Raw genomic sequence first — 26,276 nt, 5'->3', positions numbered from 1 at the left:
ATACCTGAAAGAGGAATTTCTAATTAGTTGCAATGAAATCTCCATCTTGGTTTCTGTTCAATGACGGCAACTTTGGAAAACAAATATATCTATCTTCAACATTGTTCCTATAAAATGTTTTCTGTGTTTACTATACTGCAGCAGGCCGTGATATACGTCTGTCTTTTTTTTTTCCCCAGTCTATGATGAGTCTGGAATCTTGTTGATTTTTTCACGGCCTCCTTAATGTTACTTGCATTACAAATGCAGTAACTTTTGTGGTGTTGTAGAGTTTACTTAATTTTTGCAAATATTTAAAAACAATAATTAACAGTGCAATTTAGGTGAAATTGCAATGGTAAGTTTCCAATTTATAATTATTACTATATTGAACGTCTTTAAAAATAATATGTTAAAAGCCTAAAGCAGTAAAATGAATATGACGCTTAAGCGGTAAGAACAGGGAAATTGTTATGTGTGTTACGTTGGGAATACTGAATGTGGTATTTCACACTTACCGCGTATTGGTTTTGTGCGGAAACCAAGCAAATACGCACGATCTCGCACAAATGTAATTTAAATGAGAATATTCAATTGTAAGATTAGCTTCAACACTGACATTGCTAAAAGAATGCATTCTTCTTCTTCTTCTTCTCCTCCTCCTCCTCCTCCTAATCATCAGCATCATCATCATCATCATCATCATCATCAAAGACCCGAAGTTCAGGCAGGCAAAAAGGCATTGCAATCAGCTAAAATAGGCAACAAAGAAAAACGTAGTATTAAACGTATATATGTTATTATTTACCTGATTAATCAATCCGCATTATTTATGTTGACATTGTGGTGGATGTTTTGTTGTAGTTTTTAAATTTAACAATTTCTCCATCTACACTTGAGAGCAAAGTTTTATGAAATTGAATTGGCTTATTGGTTACACATTACAACCAAATGCTTTTTAAGTTCTCTACTGTCATGTTATGTCTCCTGACAGATAACACAGTTTTCATATGACAAAATGACCTCTCAACATTCACAGAGATTATGGGGGCAAATTGGAAGCAAAACATAGAAGGGTTCATTTCAACTTCAATGGAACTGTCCCCCTGTAGAATTTTTGAAATTTTTTTTTTAAGTTTGTCCAAATCGTAATTTTGAGAAAACAATCTCTTACATTTTTCCCTTACAATAAACCCTTTCTCCTGGAACACTATTTAATCGTTACACTGCATCTTCCATAATTTTCACTGACTTCCATAGAGGCTGTTCTCTTTCTTGAAGTCGAAAGACCACTTCTGGTAGAAAACCCAACTCAGCTCCAATGAAAGTTACATTATTTTTCATCTCTGTAGATCCCAGAAGTTTCTTAGCTGCTGTGATCGATGATGCTTCATCCTCCAGAGCGCTGACCGCCTTACACTCGTGAAATCTGAAGCGTTGTGGACTACTGAAATCCATATTCCCCGCCTTGTTATGGTAAGCTTGAAAGACAGAGCTACACCTGGAGCAACGTCTTTAAATGTCTGAATTCATGACTGGGATTCCAGAAAGATTTTCTTAATACTGGAAACCAATTTGTCGACATCTGAAAACAAGCATCGTATCTCTTCTGACTCCCTGTGGAATCCATGGGCTATGCAAGTCAATGACATTGGCAATACAGCGATCTGTAGGATCAGGCACCTCACCGATTGAGATCCAGATCTTCTTATTTTTCATTCTGTCTTGAATAACTTTCATTAAGGAATCGTAACCTTCATCTTACGATGTTTGGATGACGTATATACGTCCGTTGATGTGACATTCATTTAAGTAAGTTTTTCGCAAAGATGACTCACTAAGCACAGATTCGTTGGTATACTTCTTCAAAACCTGTTGTAGTGTAGGATTTTCGAGCTTCCATGAAGGGATTCTCATCCACAAAATCTATACAGAAGTCGAATGCAAATAATTGTGATTGTCGACTTGATGTTGCAATTACCGTAGTTAGTAGAGAAATCTTCTTTTCCTTAGTAGCCTTTTTTGTGTTGCAATGTGTTGAGATATGAAATATTTATTTTCAGTGTTCACTGCCTGCTCACATATTTTTCATAGAAGAAGTTGGCCCTTCAGTTGGAAACACGTCGTACCCAAATGTATTAACGTAATTTTGCAATTTACTGCGTAAAGGCACACTGAATTTAGGCATTCGCTAGTAGCTGCTGTATGCTATACCGTAACTGAAAGAAAGATAGCATAAAACAAGAAGTTAATTTCAACTTTTGCCATTATATTTCTAACAATTCTAACTGTCGCACTCATTGTTGCTTTAAAGAAAGTATGAACTTATTGGAAGGCAAACAAAAACAGTAATTTAAACCTTTACTTTTATATTTATACAATGCGAAACTCATTGTCATTTTTAAAGGTAATATGAACTGACTGGAAAGATTCGATATTGTCATTGTAACAGTTACACAATAAATTAAATGTAGGCTACAGGCAGTCAGATTTTATCTAATCAACATTTAAATAATTTCTGTGCGTCAGTGGCTAACCATGACAATATCTTTGAAAAATATTGGAGTGCAAGAGGTCAAATGACTTTATTGTCAAATGCCTGGCATTAGAAAACAACAACAACATTTAAATAATTAAATTAAGGCAATAAAAAGCATTTACCGGTATTTTACAAATAAGGCATTTATATTAAAAAAAGGGAGAAAAGGGCAAATTAAACTTCCATTATTACTTCCATTATTTCAATCCCAAAGATGTAATTCGTACAGATTCACTTTTAAATCTAATACAGATGTAACACATTTAAAAAGACATTCTGCCATAGTTGTTCTGGTCTGCTGCTGCTGTGTATAATTTCAGCTTAGTTTATTGTAATCTGTGTTATTCTCAAATTTTCTGTATAATTTCTATATGAGGGTAAGTACGTAGTTTATAGTAATTTTAGTTCCCAATTTTTTTTTATATAATTTTAGTCTAGCTGTAGGTCAAAGTAATCTCTGTTATTTTCCACTTTGTTATATAATTTCAATCTATTAATATTTAATTTTAAAATTTTGACAGTGTCAGAAACTTGTAATGTATGCAAGCCTATTGACTGCTAATAATTAGGCTATTATTATTATTATTATTATTATTATTATTATTATTATTATTATTATTATTATTATTATTATACTACCATTACCAAATACCTTACTATAATTTGCTGTTACTATTACCACAGTCTAATATATACAGTCACTAAGCTCAATATATAGGAAATATGCATCCATAGATAGTTGCTAACCACTAGGATCGCTACTATCGCCCCATTACAGACAATGCAAAATAGTACCAGCACAGTCTATTATTGTTCCTAGTACCCTCAACAACTCAAGCTTCGTAACTGTATATACTAGACTATGCTATTACTGAGTACTATTATACTAGCCTGCGAATTTCAACTTTGTGTTTGTTGCCTAAACTAAGTAATGTGATTTTATATAATGTCGATGTGCTGAATCCGAATTTTCAGTCCGTTTGCGTCTATCACGTCAGATGTGTTTGCAAAACCACTTTAAATGTATTGTATAATTACGTGAATTTCATCGCAAACTTTTTCATTTCCCTTTTTTATTTCAATTTCAAAAATAATATTTAAAATACACAACTTGCTGATATTATGTGTATGGTTGTCCATACATGTCACTAGAGTGTTTTTGCTTTGTTTTGTCTCGTTTATATTTTCATTATTGGATATATAAATTAGCACAATGTATCATACAAAAAATTACACCACTTGCTTCTTAGTTGAGAAAGCCCTCATGTTCCTCTTCCTCTTATGTTTCTCTTCAGGTATTTCACGCTTTAACATCCAACAATAATAACCAAGTATACTGATGCTCCAGCGTCCCTAGTACCTCCTTTCGAACTCCTGCAGATTCTTGTGAAATCGTTCACCTTGATCTTAGCTGAAAAATCCTAGATTTTTGGGGAAATAATCTAGGTGAGAAAACAGAAAATTTTGATACTCATGTTACAACCAAATTCCTTGTATGCTTCAACCATATTAGCCATAATTTTTCGGTAATTAGGACCCTTGTTGCCAAGAAATTTTAAAACAACTTCATAAAAAGACATCCATGCTGATTTCTCCTTTTCATCCATAGTGTTTTTAAATGCTGCACCAGACATCTGTTTTCTTATGTCAGGACCATTAAATATATATCTTCTTTCAATTTGCTTCAGATAGTAGTGGAAATTTCTGACATATGTACTTAAAACAGTCTCCTTCCTTATTTAAAGATTTTACAACCTGTTTCATTAAGCCAAGCTTAATGTGGGGAGGTGGCAGCACAACTTTAGAAGAACTCACATGGCTTTGGCGCACAACATTCTTAGAACCGACTTCCAAATTTTGTCGAGGTGGCCAGTCTTTCATAGTCCAGTGATCAACTCGTGCCCTACTATCCCACAGGCAAAGAATGCATGGAAATTTGGTAAAACCAGATTGTTGACCCAGAAACATAGTAAGAACTTTGAAATCATCACAAACTTGCCAGTTGTGTTCCTGTAATCTACTCGCAATACAACAGTTGCAAATTTGAGTATGATTCTTTGAGGATCACTGAATGGGCAACAGGCACTGAACCAAACATGTTTTCGTTATGAAGGAAGAAATCCTTTAAACTTCGCTCGGAAGTATCAATGAACAGTCTCCATTCACTTAGGTCATAGTTTGGAAGTCCAAGTTTTAGTATAAATTCTTTCACATTACTGCAACATACAAGATTATCATCTTCGGAGAAAAAGTATTTAAAACCTATTTCGCGTTGTCAGTACCAATAGAATGATGTTTCTGGGCGCAGCAGAATTTTTTCTTGGAGTCTAGAACCTCACACCTCAGCGAACTCTTTAGGGAGGGCAAGATCCCTCACTAAATCATTTAATTCGCTCTGGTTATGTTCTGCAGTACGCGATTCTGGTAGATAATCACTGTCACTCGTCACAATTTCCCTCACTTCTACATCAGAATCGGATGAAAATGTTCAATATTTTCTGATCGCACAGGGATTGGTACATCAGGCACAGGTAAAATAGCCGACCGAACAACTGGATACACGATTTGATTTTTATTTTTAGAATCGTACCCCTCCACATCACACGAACAGTAGTAGCAGTCATTACTATGGTTCAACTGCTCTCTCCAAACCATAGGAACTCCAAAAGATGGCAACGGTCTTCTCCAATTGATCAAATGACGAAGTTCTTCAATGCATACTCTACATACTTTGTGTTGTGCCCAAGCTTTACTTTGGTTTCCAAGTTTGATTCCAAAATAGGCATGGTATGACTTTTTCACAAAATCTGTAATATTACTCTTCTGCTTAGGCAATGTGTATATCCTACATAAGTTATATAACAAAAGTGGTCTGGATTATTTAGACATCCTCGATGCGACATGGTAAATACTTTCTTACTGAACTAAAAACTTTCAACATTCTACTCCACAATAAAACTTCAAACTGATTTTGTTTCGTTTCCAGATGAAACGCAGACTAATGAAATGTGAGAGGAACTAGACGAGTTGAGTTCAGTCTCTCACCAAGGAGTGGCCGATATTTCTATCTTCCACAAATAAAAATAATGACAAGGCTGCACGTTATTTCGCCTGAACTTCATTATGCGCAAGCACTCCCTATCTGCTAAGAAACATCCGGTGTCCTTGGTTTTCAATATAAACACCTTAAAATATGTTGAATACATTTGGTTTTCATATCCTAACATATTAAATCTACATATGTTAAAGTATTACAGTTTAAATAATTACGCTATAAATTGTCGTAATATATTATAAGAAAATTAAAATAACAAAAAAATGGTATGTGATAGGAACTTTCTGGCTTTGAATTTTATTTCAGCATGCTAAAAATACCCTAAAAACATTAAAATTTTGGAGGCAGGAATTTCATATTATTACTAGCCTACTACTATCACTAGTACTACTATTACCATTATTATTATTATTATTATTATTATTATTATTATTATTATTGTTATTATGTAAAATTTTCTTGAGTTTAGATTAAGCATTTACGTTTTTCATAACTTATCTTTTGTCAGCAGTTAACCTTTTTTTATCATAATATAGGAAGTTTCTTCCTTCCACGGGACCAACAGAGAGCGAGGCCTACTAAGCACACTGATTATGAAGGCTTGGCATACCTCGGAGAATTTCCTCTTGCATGGGCAGCTTGCTGCTCTAACGAAAGTGTTTACAATCTGCTTCTTGACTCTGGTGCCAATCCTGATTCTCAAGATTCCTTTGGGAACATGATTCTACACATGGTGGTTGTCTGCGACAAGCTGGTTAGTATACCTACTGGTATCGAAAACGAAGTACCAGAAAAACTTTATAAAAACTGGAACAGTGTAACTTAAAACACTGAAAAATATTTTGGAACTCATGCGGAATAAAATTTTCAACTCAATTGACATCATAGATTCAGATTTCGTTTCCAGGAACTATAAACTATTTAACAATCCTTTTTAGAATATTATAGATTTATTAATTTGTCATACAGAATAATATCTGTAATATTGACAATATTTGAGGAAAAAATTCGCTCCGGCGCCGGGGATCGAACCCAAGTCCTTGGTTCTACGTACCAAGCGCTCTGACCACTGAGCTACGCCAATCCCCGGCGCTAGAGCGAATTTTTCTCCTCAAATATTAATCCTTTTTAGGTTTATTTATAGTCACTTTAATTGCGAGATTATATTGTGCATATCTGTCGGGAACCAGTTATCTGTGTTTATTTTTTCTCACTTGAATTTGAAAAGAGAAACTAAGAGAGATATACTGATTGGATGTCAGATATAAACTCGGAATGTCATGGACAAAAATGTATATTACATTTTTTTTTTTTTTTTCATTGTTGCAGCACATTTTGTATGTTATAGTCAAAGTTTCTTTTCAATATGCTGAGGAAATAGCGACAGAAATTAAGAAGACTGTTATATCAAGACCATGTATTGTGGGTCCCTATCACCATGGCATGGCGCGTCCTCAGATTGCGGATCGAGGAGACGGCCTCCAGATATGGAGGGTGGCTGTGAATATATTGAATAAGCAGTCGCGGACAGCCGATGAGGGGTGGTCCTCCAGCTTGGGGATTGGGCGAAGGGCTAACAACCCTTCACCGTAAAAAATAGCTTGTTACGAATCCTTCAAATAAGCCTCGGAATGGGACTGATTCTCTGGCACGACCACAGACGTTTGAGATGGGCAGGGCATGTAGTACGTATGGGCGAATCCAGAAATGCATATAGAGTGTTAGTTGGGAGGCCGGAGGGAAAAAGACCTTTAGGGAGGCCGAGACGTAGATGGGAAGATAATATTAAAATGGATTTGAGGGAGGTGAGATATGATGATAGAGAATGGATTAATTTTGCTCAGGATAGGGACCAATGGCGGGCTTATGTGAGGGCAGCAATGAACCTGCGGGTTCCTTAAAAGCCAGTAAGTAAGTAAGTTATATCAAGAAGAATTCGTCACGAAAAGAAAATGAACTTACCAAGTTCTTCAGAAAATTGTAGCTTAGAGTGATTTATATTGATAATGGTTTTTGAATAAATTACAGTTTTGTACCATTTTGTTTTTACTGGGTAATTTAGTTGGTAGAGTAACTGGCTACCGACTGGAAGGTCCAGGATTCAATCCTAGGTGGTGATGGAATTTTTCTCATTGCCAAACTTCCAGAATGGCCCTAAAAATCGAGTACCGGTTACTAGAACTTTCCCAGGGGTGGAAGATGATTGGAGTGTAGTGCCTACCACCCACCTCATTCTAGTACTGAGATCATGAAAGCACGGAGCTTCGAAGCACGTTTGTAACATGTAAAGGTGATACTTTATCTTTACCCAGTAGAAAGCGTCCATTTCTGAAAACATATCTCGATTATCTGGACATTTACAGTATACAGCTTACCTTCAGTCCCATTTAGGTCGGATGATTGAGACTTGACTCTCCTACCCATCCATTCTGTTAGCGAAATATTTTTATGTGACAATAATGAGATGTTTTTCTGCAGGATATGTTTGGTTATGCTCTGCGTCACCCTAAGCTGCCTGCCAGCAATGGAATCGTGAACCATGCAGGTCTGACACCTCTCACCCTGGCCTGCAAGCTAGGTCGAGCGGAAGTGTTTAGAGAGATGCTGGAGCTGAGTGCGAGGGAGTTCTGGCGTTACAGCAATATCACATGTTCAGCCTACCCACTGAATGCACTGGACACTCTGCTACCAGACGGAAGAACCAGTATGTTGGAAGATATTATATAAAAGCAACAATATTTATTAAAGCAAATCTTTAAAGCATTACAACAAAATTATTCTACTTACCTAGCTTGCGAAACCATAATTTTTGCCTTCAGCTATTCTGGTAAGTGAATTTGTCGGTAGTTAGTAAGGTTACAGTTGGTTCACAGTTCTGCATCTCTGGCTCATTCGTGACCTCGTGTAAAATCGAAATGATCGCGAAAAGTGAAAAGGATTGGCGAAGTTTGAGATGAATAACTTCTTACAGACAGTAATAATTCAAGAAACATAATACTGTTTAAGCCTATATGCTCCCATACCTATTCGTTTACCATTCTCAGTGATCTAATTTGGCGTCGGTTCAATCTCGGCCGTGAATAATGGCATTTTAGAGAAAAATAACAATTCCTAGCTTGACTTTTTTCAGAAGTGAAATGAAAGTAGGAAAATTACACAACCTCGAGCGGGAATCGAACCTGCGACTTCCTGTTCTCCGGTCAGGCGCTCTACCACTGAGCTATCGGTTCGTCTCACGCCAAAGGCTTGGAATTATCCTTTCATACTCGCAGGTTCGATTCCCGCTCGAGGTTGTGTAATTTTTCTTTCATACCCTGGCATGATTGTGACTATAATAGTATTTAAGTTCATTAATATGTCACATCAACGGACGTATATACGTCACCAAACATCGTAAGATGAAGATTACATTTGTAGAAAGTAGGAGCTCCATGTCGTATTTAATGCACACAAAACAGCTTTGGAACATCCTCGCAAGATTTCTGCTAAGTGGTTCTCTCCCCAACAAATTCCCTCGATTTGTAGATAATGACTGCTGAGTACAGACTGTCGATGTTGAGTTTGCAGAGACATTTGCAGGATAGTGTTCTGTAAGACTGCAGATTCTTCAACAGATAAAGCATATAATATGTAAGTGTACAGAGAGGACGGAGGAGTGTCCATCCGTTTGTAGACCATGAAAGCAGGTCCATTATGAGTACAATCTCCAGAAGATAAAAATAAATGACTCTATGGGTGGCCTTTCATCCCCGAAGATACAGAGATGAGAGAGACAGGCCCGTAATGGTTATCATTAACAGATGCTCCCTGAACACTAGCAAGGTGTCACACCCAGGCACCCCAACTGGTATGGTCATGTCATTTGCTGCACCAAAGAAATTTAAAAAATATATTTGTATTCGTTAATAATATGGAAACCAAATGACAAAAGACGCTGAACAAATATATTTTAGTCTCTAATGATTTGGCAGCAGGGTCATGATTAAGGCTGTCAGACAGACTTCAAAACGAATACAATTCCTTATCTTTTCCCTCGGAATTATTGTATGCCACTTCTATGTGAAGAGTTATCTACCCCCTTGACCCACTGAAGTGGAATGATTGGACCTTCTGTGTATATTTTACAGAGAAAATGTTTACTAAAGTCTGTGTTTTTTTTTTTCCTGTCTGAGGTTTTCGCTTCTCTTTTCTTCTTCAGCCTCTCCAATCTTTGATGTTGTGTTTTTTTCTTGAAGTCATTTTCTAGAAAAAGTATAAAATGTCGAAAAATACAAAACTGACTGGTATGGCATTAGTAGGTCGAGGAAATTCACGCAATTGTATGTTTTTATCGATTTAGCATATTGAGAAAGTAAAAGTGGATCTTTCCCATTCATGGTTTTTATGTTAGAATGAAGCCAATTTTATTTTGCATAAAATGCATATTTCGAGAGTTTTTTCTTTTAAACGCATTTATATGTTTACTTTGCATATTTAAATGCATATATTAACATCTAAGATTGTTTTGCCCGATTTATTATCTAATTTCAAAATTTCTCTCTGTTAAAAATAAGAATAATTTCTAAGAAATATAAAAAAATTGCGTGAGAAATAGAACCAATAAAATTACTGCCGAGGACATGAAATTGCTGTGACGACAGTGGATACTTCTCCCTGGTGTATAAGTTGGATCATCTTCCACTTCAACATACGTAAATAATAGCTGTATATAAGTGTAATGTTGCAGGCTTTTATTCTGATTTGTTCGAACTGCTGCGAAAGATATAATACACTCAAAGCAGTTCCTGGATCACAAGGTAAAGCAGTGTCTGCAAAATTTAAGTGTGTGTTAAAAAATAATCCTGGCTCTAACGAATTGCTTCAGATTGCTGACATTCTCAGTGACAAATGTGAAACAGTCACTGAAATTTTGAACATTTCTGTTTACGAGTAATCTTATGCACCAGTCACATCATGTGATGTTGAGAGATGTTCTTGGCAATTAAACTAATTCAAACAGTTAAGAGGAGAAGTAGAGAACCAGGAGAAATTGTTGGTTGTTTACTGCCATAATAATTAAGTGAAAAATAAAGGAAGTTAATGCCACCGGCATGGCTCAGTCGATTAAGGCACTTGACTGCCGGTGTGAAGTTGTGCTCGGGCACGGGTTCGATCCCCGCTTGGGCTGATTACCTGGTTGGGTTTTTTTCGAGGTTTTCCCCAACCACAAGGTGAATGCCAGGTAATCTATGGCGAATCCTCGGCCTCATTTCTTCAAATACCATCCCGCTATTACCAATCTCATCGATGCTAAATAACCTAGTAGTTGATACAGTGTCGTTAAATAACCAACAAAAAAAATTGAAATAAAACATTGAAAGTTAGACATGTACGAATTGAAATATGTATGTAAAATGAGCAATTAATTAATACATTTATATAAAATCACATTTAATAAAATTGTTGATGGCTTGATGACAATTATTTAACTTATTTTCATTTATATATTATTAAACCAAATAAACCTCTGAAGTATATTTTTTACTGCATATATTAAAATGTTTAGTGTATATTCCAACAATTTTTACTGCACATTACTGCAAGAAATATGTAAAGCATTTGTCGGGCTATGGAAAATGCTTTTGTTAAGCACGGAGTAATGCTCGAAATAAGGCATAGCTGACATTGGTCAACTAGCGATTTTTTTAAAACCTAGCTACCCCACCACCTGTATTTCCTGCTGCCACAGGTAACCTAACTTAATTGTAGCCTATAAAATTTATATTACGTGAATGAAATTGAACAATTAATAGAAAGTCAGATGTTCAAATTTATGTAACTTTATTTCTATCAGCGCATAACAAACCCAAAGACCATGTATAGTATTATATACAAGGTCTTTGATCAAACTGCCTTCCGTATGACGTAATAAAATTCGTGTTTTAATTACCTATCTATACAGAGATAGCTTCACTGTGAAGCAACATATTTCTCTACTTGAACTGTACAATTTACAAATTAAATGAAATATCTTACTTTTAGGAATAAAAATACCGATACTTTAGTTCTGCAATCCAGAAAACCAAAAGTATCCTCTTATTTCTATATACAATAAGTTACATCAAATCTGTCATGACGTGAATACAGAATGATATAAATAAATAAATGTACGTACGGTATGCCTTTTAATTTGCACTTCAAGAAAATGAACTGTACACAGTAACATCAATCTTAACATAATAAAGGAACTGACTTGTTGTGACATTTGTTAAACGTGTGTACGCTATGTGTAATTTTCATGAGATTCATTTTCTGTATCAACTTGCAGATTGGAATTCAGCACTTTTCATTATTCTGAATGGAACAAAGGAGGAACATTTAGATATGTTGGATGGTGGGATAATTCAACGATTATTAGAAGAGAAATGGAAGACATTTGCCAGGGTAAGAAGACTTACTTTTTATTTGTTTGCTAATGTGATCTGAATATTAAATGTTTTCTATTCTTCGTCTTGTTAATTCAGCTTTGCAGTTCGTCAATTTTAATAATTACTTCTCATTGAATAATGTCATTGCTCTATTAGTTAAGGTAAATGTGTTTGCTAACGTGATACCTACTGAAGTGAGGTAATGAACAGGAGGATTTCTTTAGCAAAGACGCCATAAAAATTAATTACCAATAATAAAAAATACAAAAAATAAAATTATAAGTAATACCAAAAGTTTAATAAAAGCAATTAAAACAGTTGTTCAGATTAAATGGATAGTCTCCACTCAGGAAAAATTGAAATCCTCAACCACCTATGCAAAAAAAGAGCATGACACTGCTTTCTCTAATTACAGGGCATGGTTATTTAATTGCTCATCTACATAAACTTATCTTTCATAAATTAGTGATGTGATAAATAATTATATATTTAGACTGAAACGTTTTATTATTATATTGTGTCACATGAATTTAAGACAAATATATACAAGTGCCGGTCAGCTCAGCTGATAAAGCAACTGGCTATGGACTCGGACTGGAAGGTCCTGGGAGGGCGGGATTTTTTTCATTGCCGAAATTCCAGATCAGCCCCAAGGTTCACTCAGCCTCCTGTAAAATAGAATACCAGGTGCGGGATCTTTCCCTGCTCTCCAGGTGCCATCATGGCATATATAGGGGATATCTTCACCTTTCAGATTTTAAAATGTAACCAATTAGAGTAACTGACTTTTTTTTTTTATAAATAGTCGATATGTATTCGTTAATGAAACATTTTATAATACTGGTGTAGTGCATATGCATGTGTATGTTACACGCAAGCAGGCACAGATATATATATATATATATATATATATATATATATATATATATATATATATGTTCAATCACTAGTCCTAAGACTGGTTGGAACCTTGTGACACCAATAAGACATCACTCATGAGGCAACTAAACCAGGAGATACCGGTAATGAGTTTCTTTTTCCCTCCATTGCATACATCACTGACCAGTAACATTGTTCCCTTCTCTGACACATATTGTCAAGTGAGATGTGCTTCTGGATAATAGATGTATCAGCCAGAACCTCAATCGGAGGTAGATATATGAGGCCTCAAGAGTCATAACTCACAATATCCAAAAAATTACTATTTCTTTAATAATTCATAAACTTAAGTAGAACAAATGATTTTACTTAAAATAGTCATTAATATTTAGCATATTAGTAGATGACTTATTTAAAATAATTCTGCCAAATGATAATCAGTGAGATGTGAGCTTTTGCTTACTTGCCACAAAACAAATTTTTGGATATTGTGAGTTATGATTCTAGAGGACTCATATATATATATATATATATATATATATATATATATATATATATATTATACACACGTACCGTATACAGAATGATCCACATAAATAGTAGAAAAGTTTTCCGAGCTATGAGGCCGTGGTCTGTTGGTTGTGAGACCAAACGTTTCGTTCACTGCTGCGGTGAACATCTTCAGTGGTGTCTATTGCTGGTGCGGCTGGTTCTACTGCGTGTGCCGATTACAGTCTGCGCTGGCTGCATCGTTGTATATATAGTGCGGGAGGGGAGGGGCTTGCTGTTGTCGCCTCGGTCCGCGCTCGAATGTGCTTCGCGGGCGGGTTTGCTGTTTTCCACGCGCTCCGCGTCCGGGGTTGTGTTGTTTAATTGTGCTACGCGGGCGGGTTTGATGTTGGTTTTCCTTAATGCCGGATACCAGGCCTTGTTAACCTTGAGGCCTTCTTCTTTTCGATTGAAATTGTTCTTATGTTTATATATTTCAATCGCCTCTCGGTGTAGCCTCGCGTAGAAATGTGGTGTGTCGCTGAGTGTATCGGTGTCTTCGAACCTAATTTTATGTTCGCCTTCCAGATAAGCATGTTCAGCTACAGCCGACTTATCTACGTAGCCAAGGCGGCAGTTTCTTCTATGTTCGGAGATCCGAGTCTTGAAGCTCCGCTGCGTTGTCCCTATGTAGACGGCTCCACATGAACACGGGATCCTGTAGACCCCCGTAGAAGATAATCTGTCGCGTTTGTCCTTGGCTGAGCGTAGGCTGTTGCGTATCTGCTTGGTGGGCAGGAAGATAGTGTCCACCTTGTGCCGGTTGAGGATCTTGCTTATCCGGTCCGTGACTTGCTTGTGATAGGGCAAGAACACCGTGCCTCTCTTCGTATCTTGCCCTATCACAAGCAAGTCACGGACCGGATAAGCAAGATCCTCAACCGGCACAAGGTGGACACTATCTTCCTGCCCACCAAGCAGATACGCAACAGCCTACGCTCAGCCAAGGACAAACGCGACAGATTATCTTCTACGGGGGTCTACAGGATCCCGTGTTCATGTGGAGCAGTCTACATAGGGACAACGCAGCGGAGCTTCAAGACTCGGATCTCCGAACATAGAAGAAACTGCCGCCTTGGCTACGTAGATAAGTCGGCTGTAGCTGAACATGCTTATCTGGAAGGCAAACATAAAATTAGGTTCGAAGACACCGATACACTCAGCGACACACCACATTTCTACGCGAGGCTACACCGAGAGGCGATTGAAATATATAAACATAAGAACAATTTCAATCGAAAAGAAGAAGGCCTCAAGGTTAACAAGGCCTGGTATCCGGCATTAAGGAAAACCAACATCAAACCCGCCCGCGTAGCACAATTAAACAACACAACCCCGGACGCGGAGCACGTGGAAAACAGCAAACCCGCCCGCGAAGCACATTCGAGCGCGGACCGAGGCGACAACAGCAAGCCCCCCCCCCCTCCCGCACTATATATACAACGATGCAGCCAGCGCAGACTGTAATCGGCACACGCAGTAGAACCAGCCGCACCAGCAATAGACACCACTGAAGATGTTCACCGCAGCAGTGAACGAAACGTTTGGTCTCACAACCAACAGACCACGGCCTCATAGCCCGGAAAACTTTTCTACTATTGACGCCGGCCGTGAAAGCCTACACTCCAATATGATCCACATAAAGTGTTATTTTACAAGTTAGTTTCTCTTATATGATACAAGTTAGTTTCTCTTATATGAATCAATAAAACTAAGTTAAATGATAATTTTTTTCAAATCTCGGACCTTTCAGATTATGTCATGGACGGCATTCCATTGGGCTCCACTCATGGAGCAACTTTAATATTTTGAATGAAATGATGGAGTTTTTTTTTAATATTCTGTTTCTTCTCAACAAATCGGGCAACTTTTGTTTAAAATATTTTTTTTTTCTAAAGAAACCTTTGCTGAGACTGCAAGTGGATCTATGGTGTATGCTACGGAATTGCTTGCCAATAGCATTGCTGCCGCTCTCTGGCTGTGAAATAACACGCAAGTACACACACACACACACAGGGTGGAAGTGGAAAGACTGTGCAGATTGATGGAGACAATGGAATACGTTAAAATAAATACAGACTTATTACATGTATTATAATTATTTGCATGGTTAATTAGAACATTAGACTGAAAGTCTACGTAGTTTGGCAGTAGCACTCTGCCGGTGTGCCTTTTCAACCTCCTTCAGTGGCAGTGATTTGAATGTCACTGACCAAGGATGCAAACAAACTTAATTTGCACGTTACTAACTCTTCACATTGACATATTTAAATTATTTATTTGATAATTTTATGTGAAATTAAACAATGAAAACTATTGAAAAATGCTTTAAATCTTACATTCATTAGACACAAATTTTAAATTTTAAATCTATTTTATGGTGGTACTATTTTGTAACAGTTTTTTTACCCAGTAGCTTCATAGTACCCTGTTTAATAGCTTTTAAGTCCATTTATTTTTATTAGAGTGATTATCTCTTCACAAGTTCGTTGAATGGCGTTGATTCCATCTTACAGCTTTTTATCTTGTTACTTTATGTATTATCCCAATAAGGACTGTCTTTTCAATTTTTTCTTTAGTTGTCATTAATGTTCCTTTGTTAGAAAACAGAAGATTATATGACATGATAATATATGTCTCAATTCATTTTTCACAATGATCACTTTCAATCTTAACTGTGATTTCAAATACAATACAATGTCTAGCATGCTATAATATTCTCTTGTTTATAATGTTATCTTTTTCAGAACCAGTTTCTCAAACGACTGGCTATACTGTTTCTCCACCTTTTCATGCTCAGTATGGCAATTTATCTACGGCCTGTGGATCGCTCTAAGCCTCTTCTAGGTGGAACAGATTGGAATGATATTACCCGCTATGGGTTTGAGATTGGTACAATAATCGGCGTGTTGTCTTACGTAATTTTTCAACAGGGAGAAGAAATAAAAAACCAAGGTTTATGGAGTTTCCTTAAACAGCTGGTATGTGTTTTCAGTCATTTTTAATTGCATTACTACAAGAATATGATACTGCATTAATATTGTCAGTTGCTTTGAATTACAGTAACATAATTAATTCAAGACAGTATGTAGATTTGTTGAAAAGAATAATTCCATTACAGTATGTTTTTCCTGGGATAAAACTCACAATAGCACTGAAGGCCACTGGTCTACGAAATTGTTGATTCTGTTACATATTTCTTCAGCAGTGAAACAAACGCTGAAGGAGATTGTACTATAATTTTTTTGATGGCTTGAATACATAGTCACTAATTATTGTACATGTACCTCAAAGATAATATACTTGCATTTTTCACATTTTCCTACAGATTCACGCTCCAGATAAAGCCATATTCTTGGTGTCAAACTTATTAATATTGGCTTGCATTCCATTTCGACTTACTGGAAACCTCATAGCGGAAGAAGCTATTCTTGTATTTGCTCTTCCTGGCTCATGGTTCTTGCTTATGTTTTTTGCGGGGTAAGTTGGAAAATATCACTTTAATTTTAATTATATAAAAATTAATCACTTTAACTTAATACATTTTCTCTCTTTCGGCTGTAATATAATCTTAAAAAAAAATATTAAAGAAAAACGAAAGATGTCTGAATATCTCTGTATTCTTAAATCTCTTGTTTTCTTTTTCAGTGCAATTCGTTTAACTGGCCCATTTGTTACAATGGTCTACTCTATGATTGTTGGTGACATGTTTACATTTGGAATAATTTATTCCATTGTTTTGTTTGGGTTTTCACAATCATTCTACTTTTTGTACAAAGGATTTCCTGGAGTGAAGACATCTTTGTACAGTTCTTATTCCTCAACATGGATGGCTCTATTTCAAATAACTCTTGGTGATTACAATGTAAGTATGATTCTATATAGAAGTTAAAAATATGGATAACGCTCAGGTAAAGTACTAATATGTAACAATCTGAAATGTAAGGCATCTCATTTATCGTTTACCTGAGCTCTGCTGCTTTGACAGTATGTTACCTATATACTGTACTGTACAATATATCTTATTTCGGCTAGAAATGTTGTACTCCATCTTATTTGCGTTTCTAGGAACATATAAAAATCTCTTAAAATGTAACTCTCACACTTACAAACAAGTCTTGTACTGTTGACAACGTTCCTCGACACATTATTGAATTCATGCTTTAAAATATGATATTGTGCTTTTAGAGCCAATATTTTATGTGGTGAAATATGCTTTGACGTGACATTGTTTATCAGAAGCAATTTGTTTCAGTATGCAGAGCTGAGCCTTACATCTTATCCAACACTTGCCAAGACTGTGTTTACTATTTTCATGATTCTTGTCCCCATTTTGTTGCTGAACATGTTGATAGCTATGATGGGAAACACTTATGCTCATGTTATTGAACAGAGTGAGAAGGAATGGATGAAACAGGTATGTTCGTGATTTCATTAATTGATTGAATCATCTTACTATTATTCTCCTTCCTTTTTTTTTCTTTCACGTCTTGTTTTTTTTTTCTTCTTCCTTTTCTCTTATTCCATCTTTTTGTTCTTCTCTTTATCTATCTTCAGGAAAAGTTAAGGATTTCTAGGCCTTCTTCATTATCTTCCTCTTCCGCATCTTCTATTTTCTTTATATATTACACCTTTAACACATTATATACCTTGAAATTCAGTTATAAAAACAACTCTCTAGTGTTAAATTGAAACTAAGTTGGCAAATGACCTTAATCGACTAGATTCGATGCACTGTTATTATCTTCAGTGCTGAAGATAATTTACCATCTTAGTTTCAATTTAAGACTAAAGAGTTGTTTTTTATAACTAAATCTTAAGGTTCTATTTCCTTCTTTTTCTTCATCTTTCTCTTGTTTTCACCTTTCTTTTCTTTCTCCTCATTGTTCTCTTATTCCTTTTTCTCCTTCCTCCTCTATTCATGTTTCTCCTTCCCTTATTCTTTTCTTCCTTTGCTGTTATAGACCCACTCACTCTTCTCTTGTCTCCTGAAGTATATAAAGACCATGATCTCTCATTTATTACTTCTGTCTCTTGCTTTGTTTATCTTTCGCTGTCCTTTTATTCTTCCTCCTTCTCTTTTACTTCCTCTGTTCGCTTTTCTGTCTCTTGTTTTCTTCTCTAACTTACACTACCACTACCACTACCACTACCACTACCACTACCACTACCACTACCACTACTTTTTTCCCCACCCATCTTTTTCTCATTCTTAGGCCTATTTGTTTGTTTGTTTGTTTGTTTTTTTTTTTGAGTAATTATGTGCCAGCATTGGATACCATGGCATAATGATAGTTGTATGAGACAATACAAGACAAACACAGTACAAGCAAAGTGACAGATACCTAGTCCTTTTTGGCTGGCGATAATTTTCTACTTCCCTGGTGAATTGGAATCTGATTTCAGACAGCAGTCATAAGCGAGCCATGTACTGTATATATTTACCAGGCGAGTCACCTGCGCCTTCTTTGTACGAAGTTATACACACTTAGTCAATTCTGCAAACACACTGTCCATAACTACTGTATATCATCAATATTTACAACAAAGGATTATAACAGAAATTATGTTTTAAATATGTTATTTTATTTTACTGTGATTTTTATCAACCTTGAAAAGAATATAAAAGACACCTTGCAAGGAAGGGACTCATATTGTAACATGTGCTTATTTTGTCTTTATTTTTCAGTGGGCAAAGATAGTAGTGAGTTTGGAGAGAGCAGTAAACCAAAATGATGCTCATCATTACTTACAAGAATACAGTATCAAACTAGGACCTGGAGACGATCCCAGTACCGAGCAGAGGGGAGTCATGGTCATCAAGAGCAAGAGCAAGACACGGGCCAAGCAGCGCAAAGGGGCTGTAGCAAATTGGAAGGTATCATGTTGGTTCTCGTTCCTAGAATTGCGTCATTATGATGATGATGATGATGATGATTATTATTATTATTATTATTATTATTATTATTATTATTATTATTATTATCGTGATTAGCAGACATCGGATTCTAGGGCAAATGCCTATTTTGTTTCTTTAGGAGAAAAGTAAAAATAATTATTAATATTTCTGTTTCATGGAAATTGAAAGGTATTCAAAGAGTTTTATAGTGCCCTAAAATGCCCTAAAACGGTTATTAGAGCCTAATTTGTTAATATTCGCCTAAAAATGCCTAACTCACTGTAAAGTTTCGCATTTTACTCTTACTTTTTATAATTTATACATGCATTCACTGCGAAATTTAAGGCATTTAAAAAGTGGAAAGTTTGCTTCACACCGGCCATGAAACCATTGATAAAGGAAACAAAATGTTTTGAATCTCACGACACTCGCAATAGATTTTACCGAATTTAACATGTTTGGAGGCATAAATGCCGACAAAGAACCAACCTTAGTTTTGAAGCAGGCAACAATCACAACATGTGCTGCTACTGATTCAGAGATATACTATACTATAAAAATGACTGTTTTCGGTCTGAAACCGATTAGCTGTACTGCCCTTCAGAGTGTTATAAAATCACAATTTTTGGAGAAAGAGTGTTTTTGAAATATTTATGAAAAGTCGTAAAACTGCGAATTAGTAGGGTAAACCGTTACAAAATATTTAAAAGAATGGCCCTCCTAGTGTTAACACTACCAGGAAATGCAACAATAAGTGGAACTTTGTATTTTTGTCCAATTGAATCTCAATAACAACGGTTCATTTGAATGCTCGTTAACAGTTGCTCTTTCCCTCACCTTATTTGTGTTGAGAAGTTTTGAGCGGTAGGACGTTTTCCTGTGAAGTTTAACGCGATAATGCCGAAAAATATAAGTGCAAAATCTACATTGATCCGGCAATGGCTAACAGAATATTCAGAATTCACTTACGATGGAAAAATAATATTCTGCAAGATTTGTGGCAAACAGGTATGTAACAATAGTTGAAATATATAAATTATATTAATTTTAATGAGTAGGCCTATAATAGTTATACATTGACTGAGCTATCCTGAGGTATAATTCTTTTTAAGACCACTACACTTTAACCTTTTAAATTCCGATAGTTAAAGTATTTGCAGGTCATTAAAATTTTGATTGTTCGAACCCACTAACTTTGTGATAGAAATACGGCAATACAACAATTAGGATTTTATTTTAATTCAGTTTACTTTACATTTTTAGATTTCGCAAGAAAAGAAGTGCCACCTAAAGCAGCATGTGCAAGGAGCGGCTCATAAGGCTAAAGCTCAGCAGAAAAATCAACTGTAACAAACTTTACTAACACAGCCTACTTCATCCAATCTCAGCAGCAATTTCTATGCTGATTTAACCAGAGCGTTTGTTGCTGCTAACATTCCCTGGAATGCAATTGAAAATCCGGTTTTAAGACAGTTTTTACAAAAATACTGCAAACAAAATAGCCCATCTGAGTCGACCCTAAGAAAAAATTACTTAGACAGAATATACAATGAAACTTTAGCTTCCATTCGGGAGGATATAGGTGATTCTTACATATGGGTATCTGTGGATGAAACCTCAGATCCTATGAATAGGTATATAGCAAATATGGTAGTAGGAAAACTTAGTCCTGATGGACCTTCGATTCCACACCTCGTATGTGTTAAGGAACTTTCGAAAGTGAATAGCCAAGCCATTGCTTATTTTGTAAATAAAGGCCTACAGTCTTTATACTCAGGTAATATAGACGATTCTAAAGTTCTGTTGTTTTGTACTGATGCTGCCTCATACATGGTTGCTGCAGCTCCACTTCTTAAAACATTTTATCCTAACCTCACGCATGTAACCTGTCTAGCACATGGCCTTCACAGGGTTTCTGAAACAATCCGGAATGAATTTCCTCTTGTCAATTCGTTTATTTCTAACACAAAAAAATGTTTTTGTAAAGCCCCATCCAGGATTCCAATATTCAGAGAGGACTTTCCAGATATCCCACTCCCACCTCAGCCGGTTGTTACACGATGGGGAACCTGGATTCAGTCAGTGGTGTATTATTCTAAGTATTTTAAAGAAGTGGTCACAGTTATTGATAAATTACCTGAAACTGATAGTGCAGCGTGTGTGAAAGCAGTGAAAGATTGTCTGAATGACTCACGAGTAAAAAACGATATTGCCTACATAACATCAAACTTTTCTTTCATACCTGCAAGCATTGAACAATTAGAACGTGAAAAACAATCTCTTTGTAGCCAAATAGCAATAGTAAAGGAAGCTCAAGTGAACATACATTCTGCTTTGGGCGAAACTGGGAAAAAAGTTAAAAATAAGTGGGACAACGTATTAAATAAGAATGTAGGATTTTCATTGTTGGAAAAAGTATCAAGAGTGATATCGGGGGAAAGTGTAAATGTTCCAGTAAGTATTGATGTTTCTATTGTACCTAATTTAAAATTTGCGCCTCTCACATCAGTTTCGGTTGAAAGAAGCTTTTCTGCTTTCAAAATGATTCTCAGTGACAAAAGGCAAAGGTTAACTGTGGAGAATTTAGAAAAAATTCTGGTGGTGTACTGTGCAGATAATTATAATAAAGTCTGAGCATGGAACTCAATTTCAATAACTTAAAATGAGTAATCTTGATATCAATAATCATTATTTCATTAGTTTCAATATATTAAATTTGTGCAGCTCTGTTTATAAATATAATATAGTATTCTTTTTTAATGTTTAAACATACGTTTTTGTGCGTATTTTAGTGTAACTAAAAATTTCAGTGAAAGAAATAAGTATGATACCTTGATGTGCCTAAAATGCCTATTTTCATTAAAATAGAGCCTAATTTTACAAATTTTGAGCTTATTTTAGGCGCCTAAAACTGCAATTTTTAGTGCCTAAAAATCCGATGTCTAGTGATTAGTTATTCTTCTCGTATTGTTATTTTTGAAATCTCTGAATTTGGATACTTGGATTTCATGGATTTAATTTCAATTTACGTACAATTTAGTATATAGGCTTAATAAAACCTTTCAGCATTCTGTTACTGGTATTTAACATCGTAAGCAAAATTCTCAGAGGTCTTGTATCATCAATCCATAATTTACATTTTCAGACGCAAATGGCTGAAAGTATGAATCATTTTAAAAATTATAGGTTACTGCTACTCATAAATTTATTAAATTAAATTATGTTTTATTTAACGACGCTAGCAACTATCGAGGTTATATCAGCGTTGCTGGTGTGCTAGAATTTTGTCCCACAGAAGTTCTTTTACATGCCAGTAAATCTAGTGACATGAGCCTTCACATTTAAGCACACTTAAATGTTATCGATCTGGGCCAGGATCGAACCCGCAAGCTCGGGCACAGAAGGCCAGCACTTTACCGACTGCGCCACCTAGGGCGACTCATAAATTTATTATCGCCTATCATCATGTCATCGGTTGTAATGAATTCCGTCTACAATGTACCATACATCAGAAATGGAATTCAGCTAACAGTTTAGTGGGATTGTGGAAACGTCTTACTTGACTTTATCTGGAGCAATTGGAAAGTAATCCTCCAACCAAATCAGCTTTTTTAAGAAATTAGAATGTAATTTGTTCTTTTGCGTAGCTTTATGTTCCTGCAAACGTATGTTTCTTTTCTCTTTAAATGTTTCTATATGGTATGAACATGCCCTTTATAATCCCACAAATTATGTAATTATCTCAATTTCAGTATGTTGGTAAAGTGACAATCAGAGAGCTTAAGAAACGAGGCATGACTGGCGAAGAATTACGTAAATTAATGTGGGAGCGAGCAGAAATATCAACACCAGTAAGAGTTGTCATGAGGTAAGTTTTAATCAAATATATATTTTATAAATATATATAAAACTTTATATAACATAAAAATGTTAATTGGTCTTGCAAAATAATAACTCACTTTGAGATTTAAATTAGTGTGTTATATATTTTTTTCTTGCTCTGTCTATATGTTTGTCTTCACAAAGCAGAAGTCCTAGTCATTAGACTTCTTATGATCGATTTTTAGTTTTTATTAGATTTGTAGTGGTGATGACAGTTGTGTTTGTTTTTTTTCTTCCTTCCTTTCTTTCTTTTTCTGTCTTTCTTTCTTAAATTGCTTTCGTTCCTCCTCCAATTTACTGCAATACTTCAATGTATCCATAAAAATGTTATACTATTTTCTTATGATGCCGAGGTTCTTTAACAGATCTGGCTAGACACATGTATCTTGCTGTAGTTTCTAGTCTTCTTTTTCTTTGGTCCTTCCCTTCATTCTTCTTCTCATTTTACTCTTTCTTCGTGTTTTGTAGGACAACCTACAACGTTTTCATAAAATACGTCTACTAGTTAGGCCCGTGCACATAGTGTAAACAGTTAATTCCGAGGCAAATGTAAAATTTCTTAATCACCTTCACGTCCTTAAGAGTCAAAGAATAGTTTCTGAGGTATTTGCACCTGCCGTCATCCAGTTCAGGACACTGGAGCAGTATATATAAGAATTTTCTGTCCCTCTCTCCCACATCACCTACATGAGCTCATCAGTTGGTTTCCATATGACGTCAAGTCATATGGAACAGTATTGCCAGAATTATTTGCCAATATCAGTATCACCATATTTATGTTTTTTTTTATTTAGTAATAAAGAAAGAGACTGAATCAAGTTAGGTCGTGGGCTCTCGATGAGGAATTTACTCTCACATAGCTTGTACTTCATTCCAAACTCTCCGGAATTTCCTGATTCTTCTTTATTATTCATTGTTCGATACAGAGACAGAGAGAGAGAGAGAGAGAAGTTATCGTCTTTCGTTGCTGTAAGTCCGGGAAGGCAGATAAAGAACTGTGATTGAATAGAAGAAGTAGAAGCTTCCGTTTTCGTCCAAAGTATCAACTTCTTTGTTTTGTTTTTTTTTTTCTTTAGTTGGTTATTTAACGACGCTGTATCAACTACGAGGTTATTTAGCGTCAATGAGGTTGGTGATAGTGACATGGTATTTGGCGAGATGAAGCCGAGGATTCGCCATAGATTACCTGGCATTCACCTTATGGTTGGGGAAAACCTCGGAAAAAACCCAACCAGGTAATCAGCCCAAGCGGGGATCGAACCTGCGCCCGAGCGCAAATTCAGACCGGCAGGCAAGCTCCTTAACCGACTGAGCCACGCCGGTGGCTAGCTTCTTTGTTGTCTGTGACACAAATGTATCCAGAAACCTGCACATATGGATATTATTATTCCTTTCCAATTGACGTAGTGTGTCTCTACACTTTTCAACTAGATTTAAAATTACTTGTCGAAAATCTTTGAAAGGTTTTTACTTAACTTAGTACATTTTAATATCAGTAATTGATGGTTGATATAAATACCTATTAAGTCGTATGATGTAATATTCTGACAACAAGAAGCCAAAGAATAATAATATTTTCATGAGGAATATCTGGAAAGATGAATTGGCAGAGAAGGTGTGTGTACTTTCTTGGCGTCCTTTCCTGCATATAATACTACTGAATTTCTTCATGGAGCCATATCAAGACCACTATTTGCTAGTTACAGGCTACTGGCACTGATGATTTGAAAAACTACATTGCAGAACTGATCATGGCTTTTCATTTCTTCTTTCTTTTCTTTCATCCAGCAATCGCCCTTGGCATTTTGGCAATTCAAGGGCTGTGCAGATTTTCTTCCCACACCATGGACATTATATCATTAACCACAACAACGAGCAATCTTGGAGCTAGTGTGTCAGTAATCCAAACTCTGCAACGCTCTTAGAGCAGAGTAGATTCTGTAGGATGCAGCAGCACGTCATGCTCATCCACTGTTTACCTTGGCTGCTTGTTATGGCTATTCATGTGATTAGAATGTGATGTTTCTGCATGTTAAAATAATAATTATTTTCATATATTCCTTTACAAATGTAACATCAAATAATTGTTATCTGTCAAAAACTTCAGGTGCCTTCATAATTTTCTTCCGCTTAACCAGTAGTCCAAAATCTGTAGAGATAATATGCATTCAATAGAGAGTAAAATCTCGTTTTAATGTTCCCGTTTTTTAAGGAATTATTTCAAAAGCCCCAGTAGAACTATTATAACAATAATGTAATTGATTCCCACTTTAAGAATAATCCTGCTTTTAAGGCATTTGAATGAATTTGCGAATACACAACCCGTTTAAGCGAAATTCCAAATCTTTTTCAAACTTTTGTGATCGATTTCTGTAGAAATTATAGTTACACCAGTGTGGTACTAGTAGCAGTACATTGTAAGGATCAGTACTTATGCATCAAAATCTCAAATGAAGTAAGCTTGCAGAAATGTTATTGTGTGTTTACATATTAAAATTGTAAATTTAATTATAGTACCACTGGTACTTAAAAATATGGTATTATGATTTCGTGAAACTATCATATTTATTATTGTGTGTTTGCTATAGTTTGCTAATTTGTAAATTTAATGACTATTAAGGATTTATAAATATAATGTAGTTAAATTGCCTAAGCAATAAGCATGTTTTAATTTATATTCTCTGCCCTTCCTTGCTTATATTAAGTGGACAATTTCCTTTCAAGAAAACTTGTATTTAAGGATAAAAGAATTAGTCCCTTAAAGATGCATTAAAAAGTGGTTTTACTGTAATACTGTAACATGTGTCCAATTTCCTAATATTTATTACTTTTGTGCGAATGTATACGATTTATAGTTACTATAGAATTTCAAGACTTCCTTTGTGGTCTAACACTGTGTATCTAGGTATTCTCAGAGAAATCTTATCTATGCTGTGTTAAATCTTAATAATAGTTCCCCATAGATTCAATTTTCACTGCCATACAGCTGCAATGCCGAAGTATTGCAGCTTCGATTTATACGTCAACATTTATTACAGCTTTTCTAATACTCGATAAAAAGAATGAAGTCACTTAGTGTATTTGTTC

General features: G+C 35.6%; 1 protein-coding gene across 3 annotated transcripts in view; it reads left to right on the top strand.

The window, feature by feature from the left end:
• Positions 1 to 26,276, top strand: part of iav (transient receptor potential cation channel subfamily V iav) — a 53,133-nt gene that overhangs the window by 14,794 nt on the left and 12,063 nt on the right. For all 3 annotated transcript variants that reach the window (XM_069847144.1, XM_069847143.1, XM_069847145.1), the window contains 9 exons: positions 6,110 to 6,327; positions 8,052 to 8,277; positions 11,881 to 11,996; positions 16,156 to 16,389; positions 16,737 to 16,888; positions 17,057 to 17,273; positions 17,664 to 17,825; positions 19,098 to 19,286; positions 23,060 to 23,175. In XM_069847144.1, coding sequence (XP_069703245.1) covers positions 6,110 to 6,327; positions 8,052 to 8,277; positions 11,881 to 11,996; positions 16,156 to 16,389; positions 16,737 to 16,888; positions 17,057 to 17,273; positions 17,664 to 17,825; positions 19,098 to 19,286; positions 23,060 to 23,175 — 1,630 coding nt within the window. The remainder of the gene's footprint in view (positions 1 to 6,109; positions 6,328 to 8,051; positions 8,278 to 11,880; positions 11,997 to 16,155; positions 16,390 to 16,736; positions 16,889 to 17,056; positions 17,274 to 17,663; positions 17,826 to 19,097; positions 19,287 to 23,059; positions 23,176 to 26,276) is intronic.

This window comes from Periplaneta americana, chromosome 15 (assembly GCF_040183065.1).
Source record: "Periplaneta americana isolate PAMFEO1 chromosome 15, P.americana_PAMFEO1_priV1, whole genome shotgun sequence".
Lineage (NCBI taxonomy): Eukaryota > Metazoa > Arthropoda > Insecta > Blattodea > Blattidae > Periplaneta > Periplaneta americana.
This window is presented reverse-complemented; position numbering and strand designations above follow the sequence as displayed.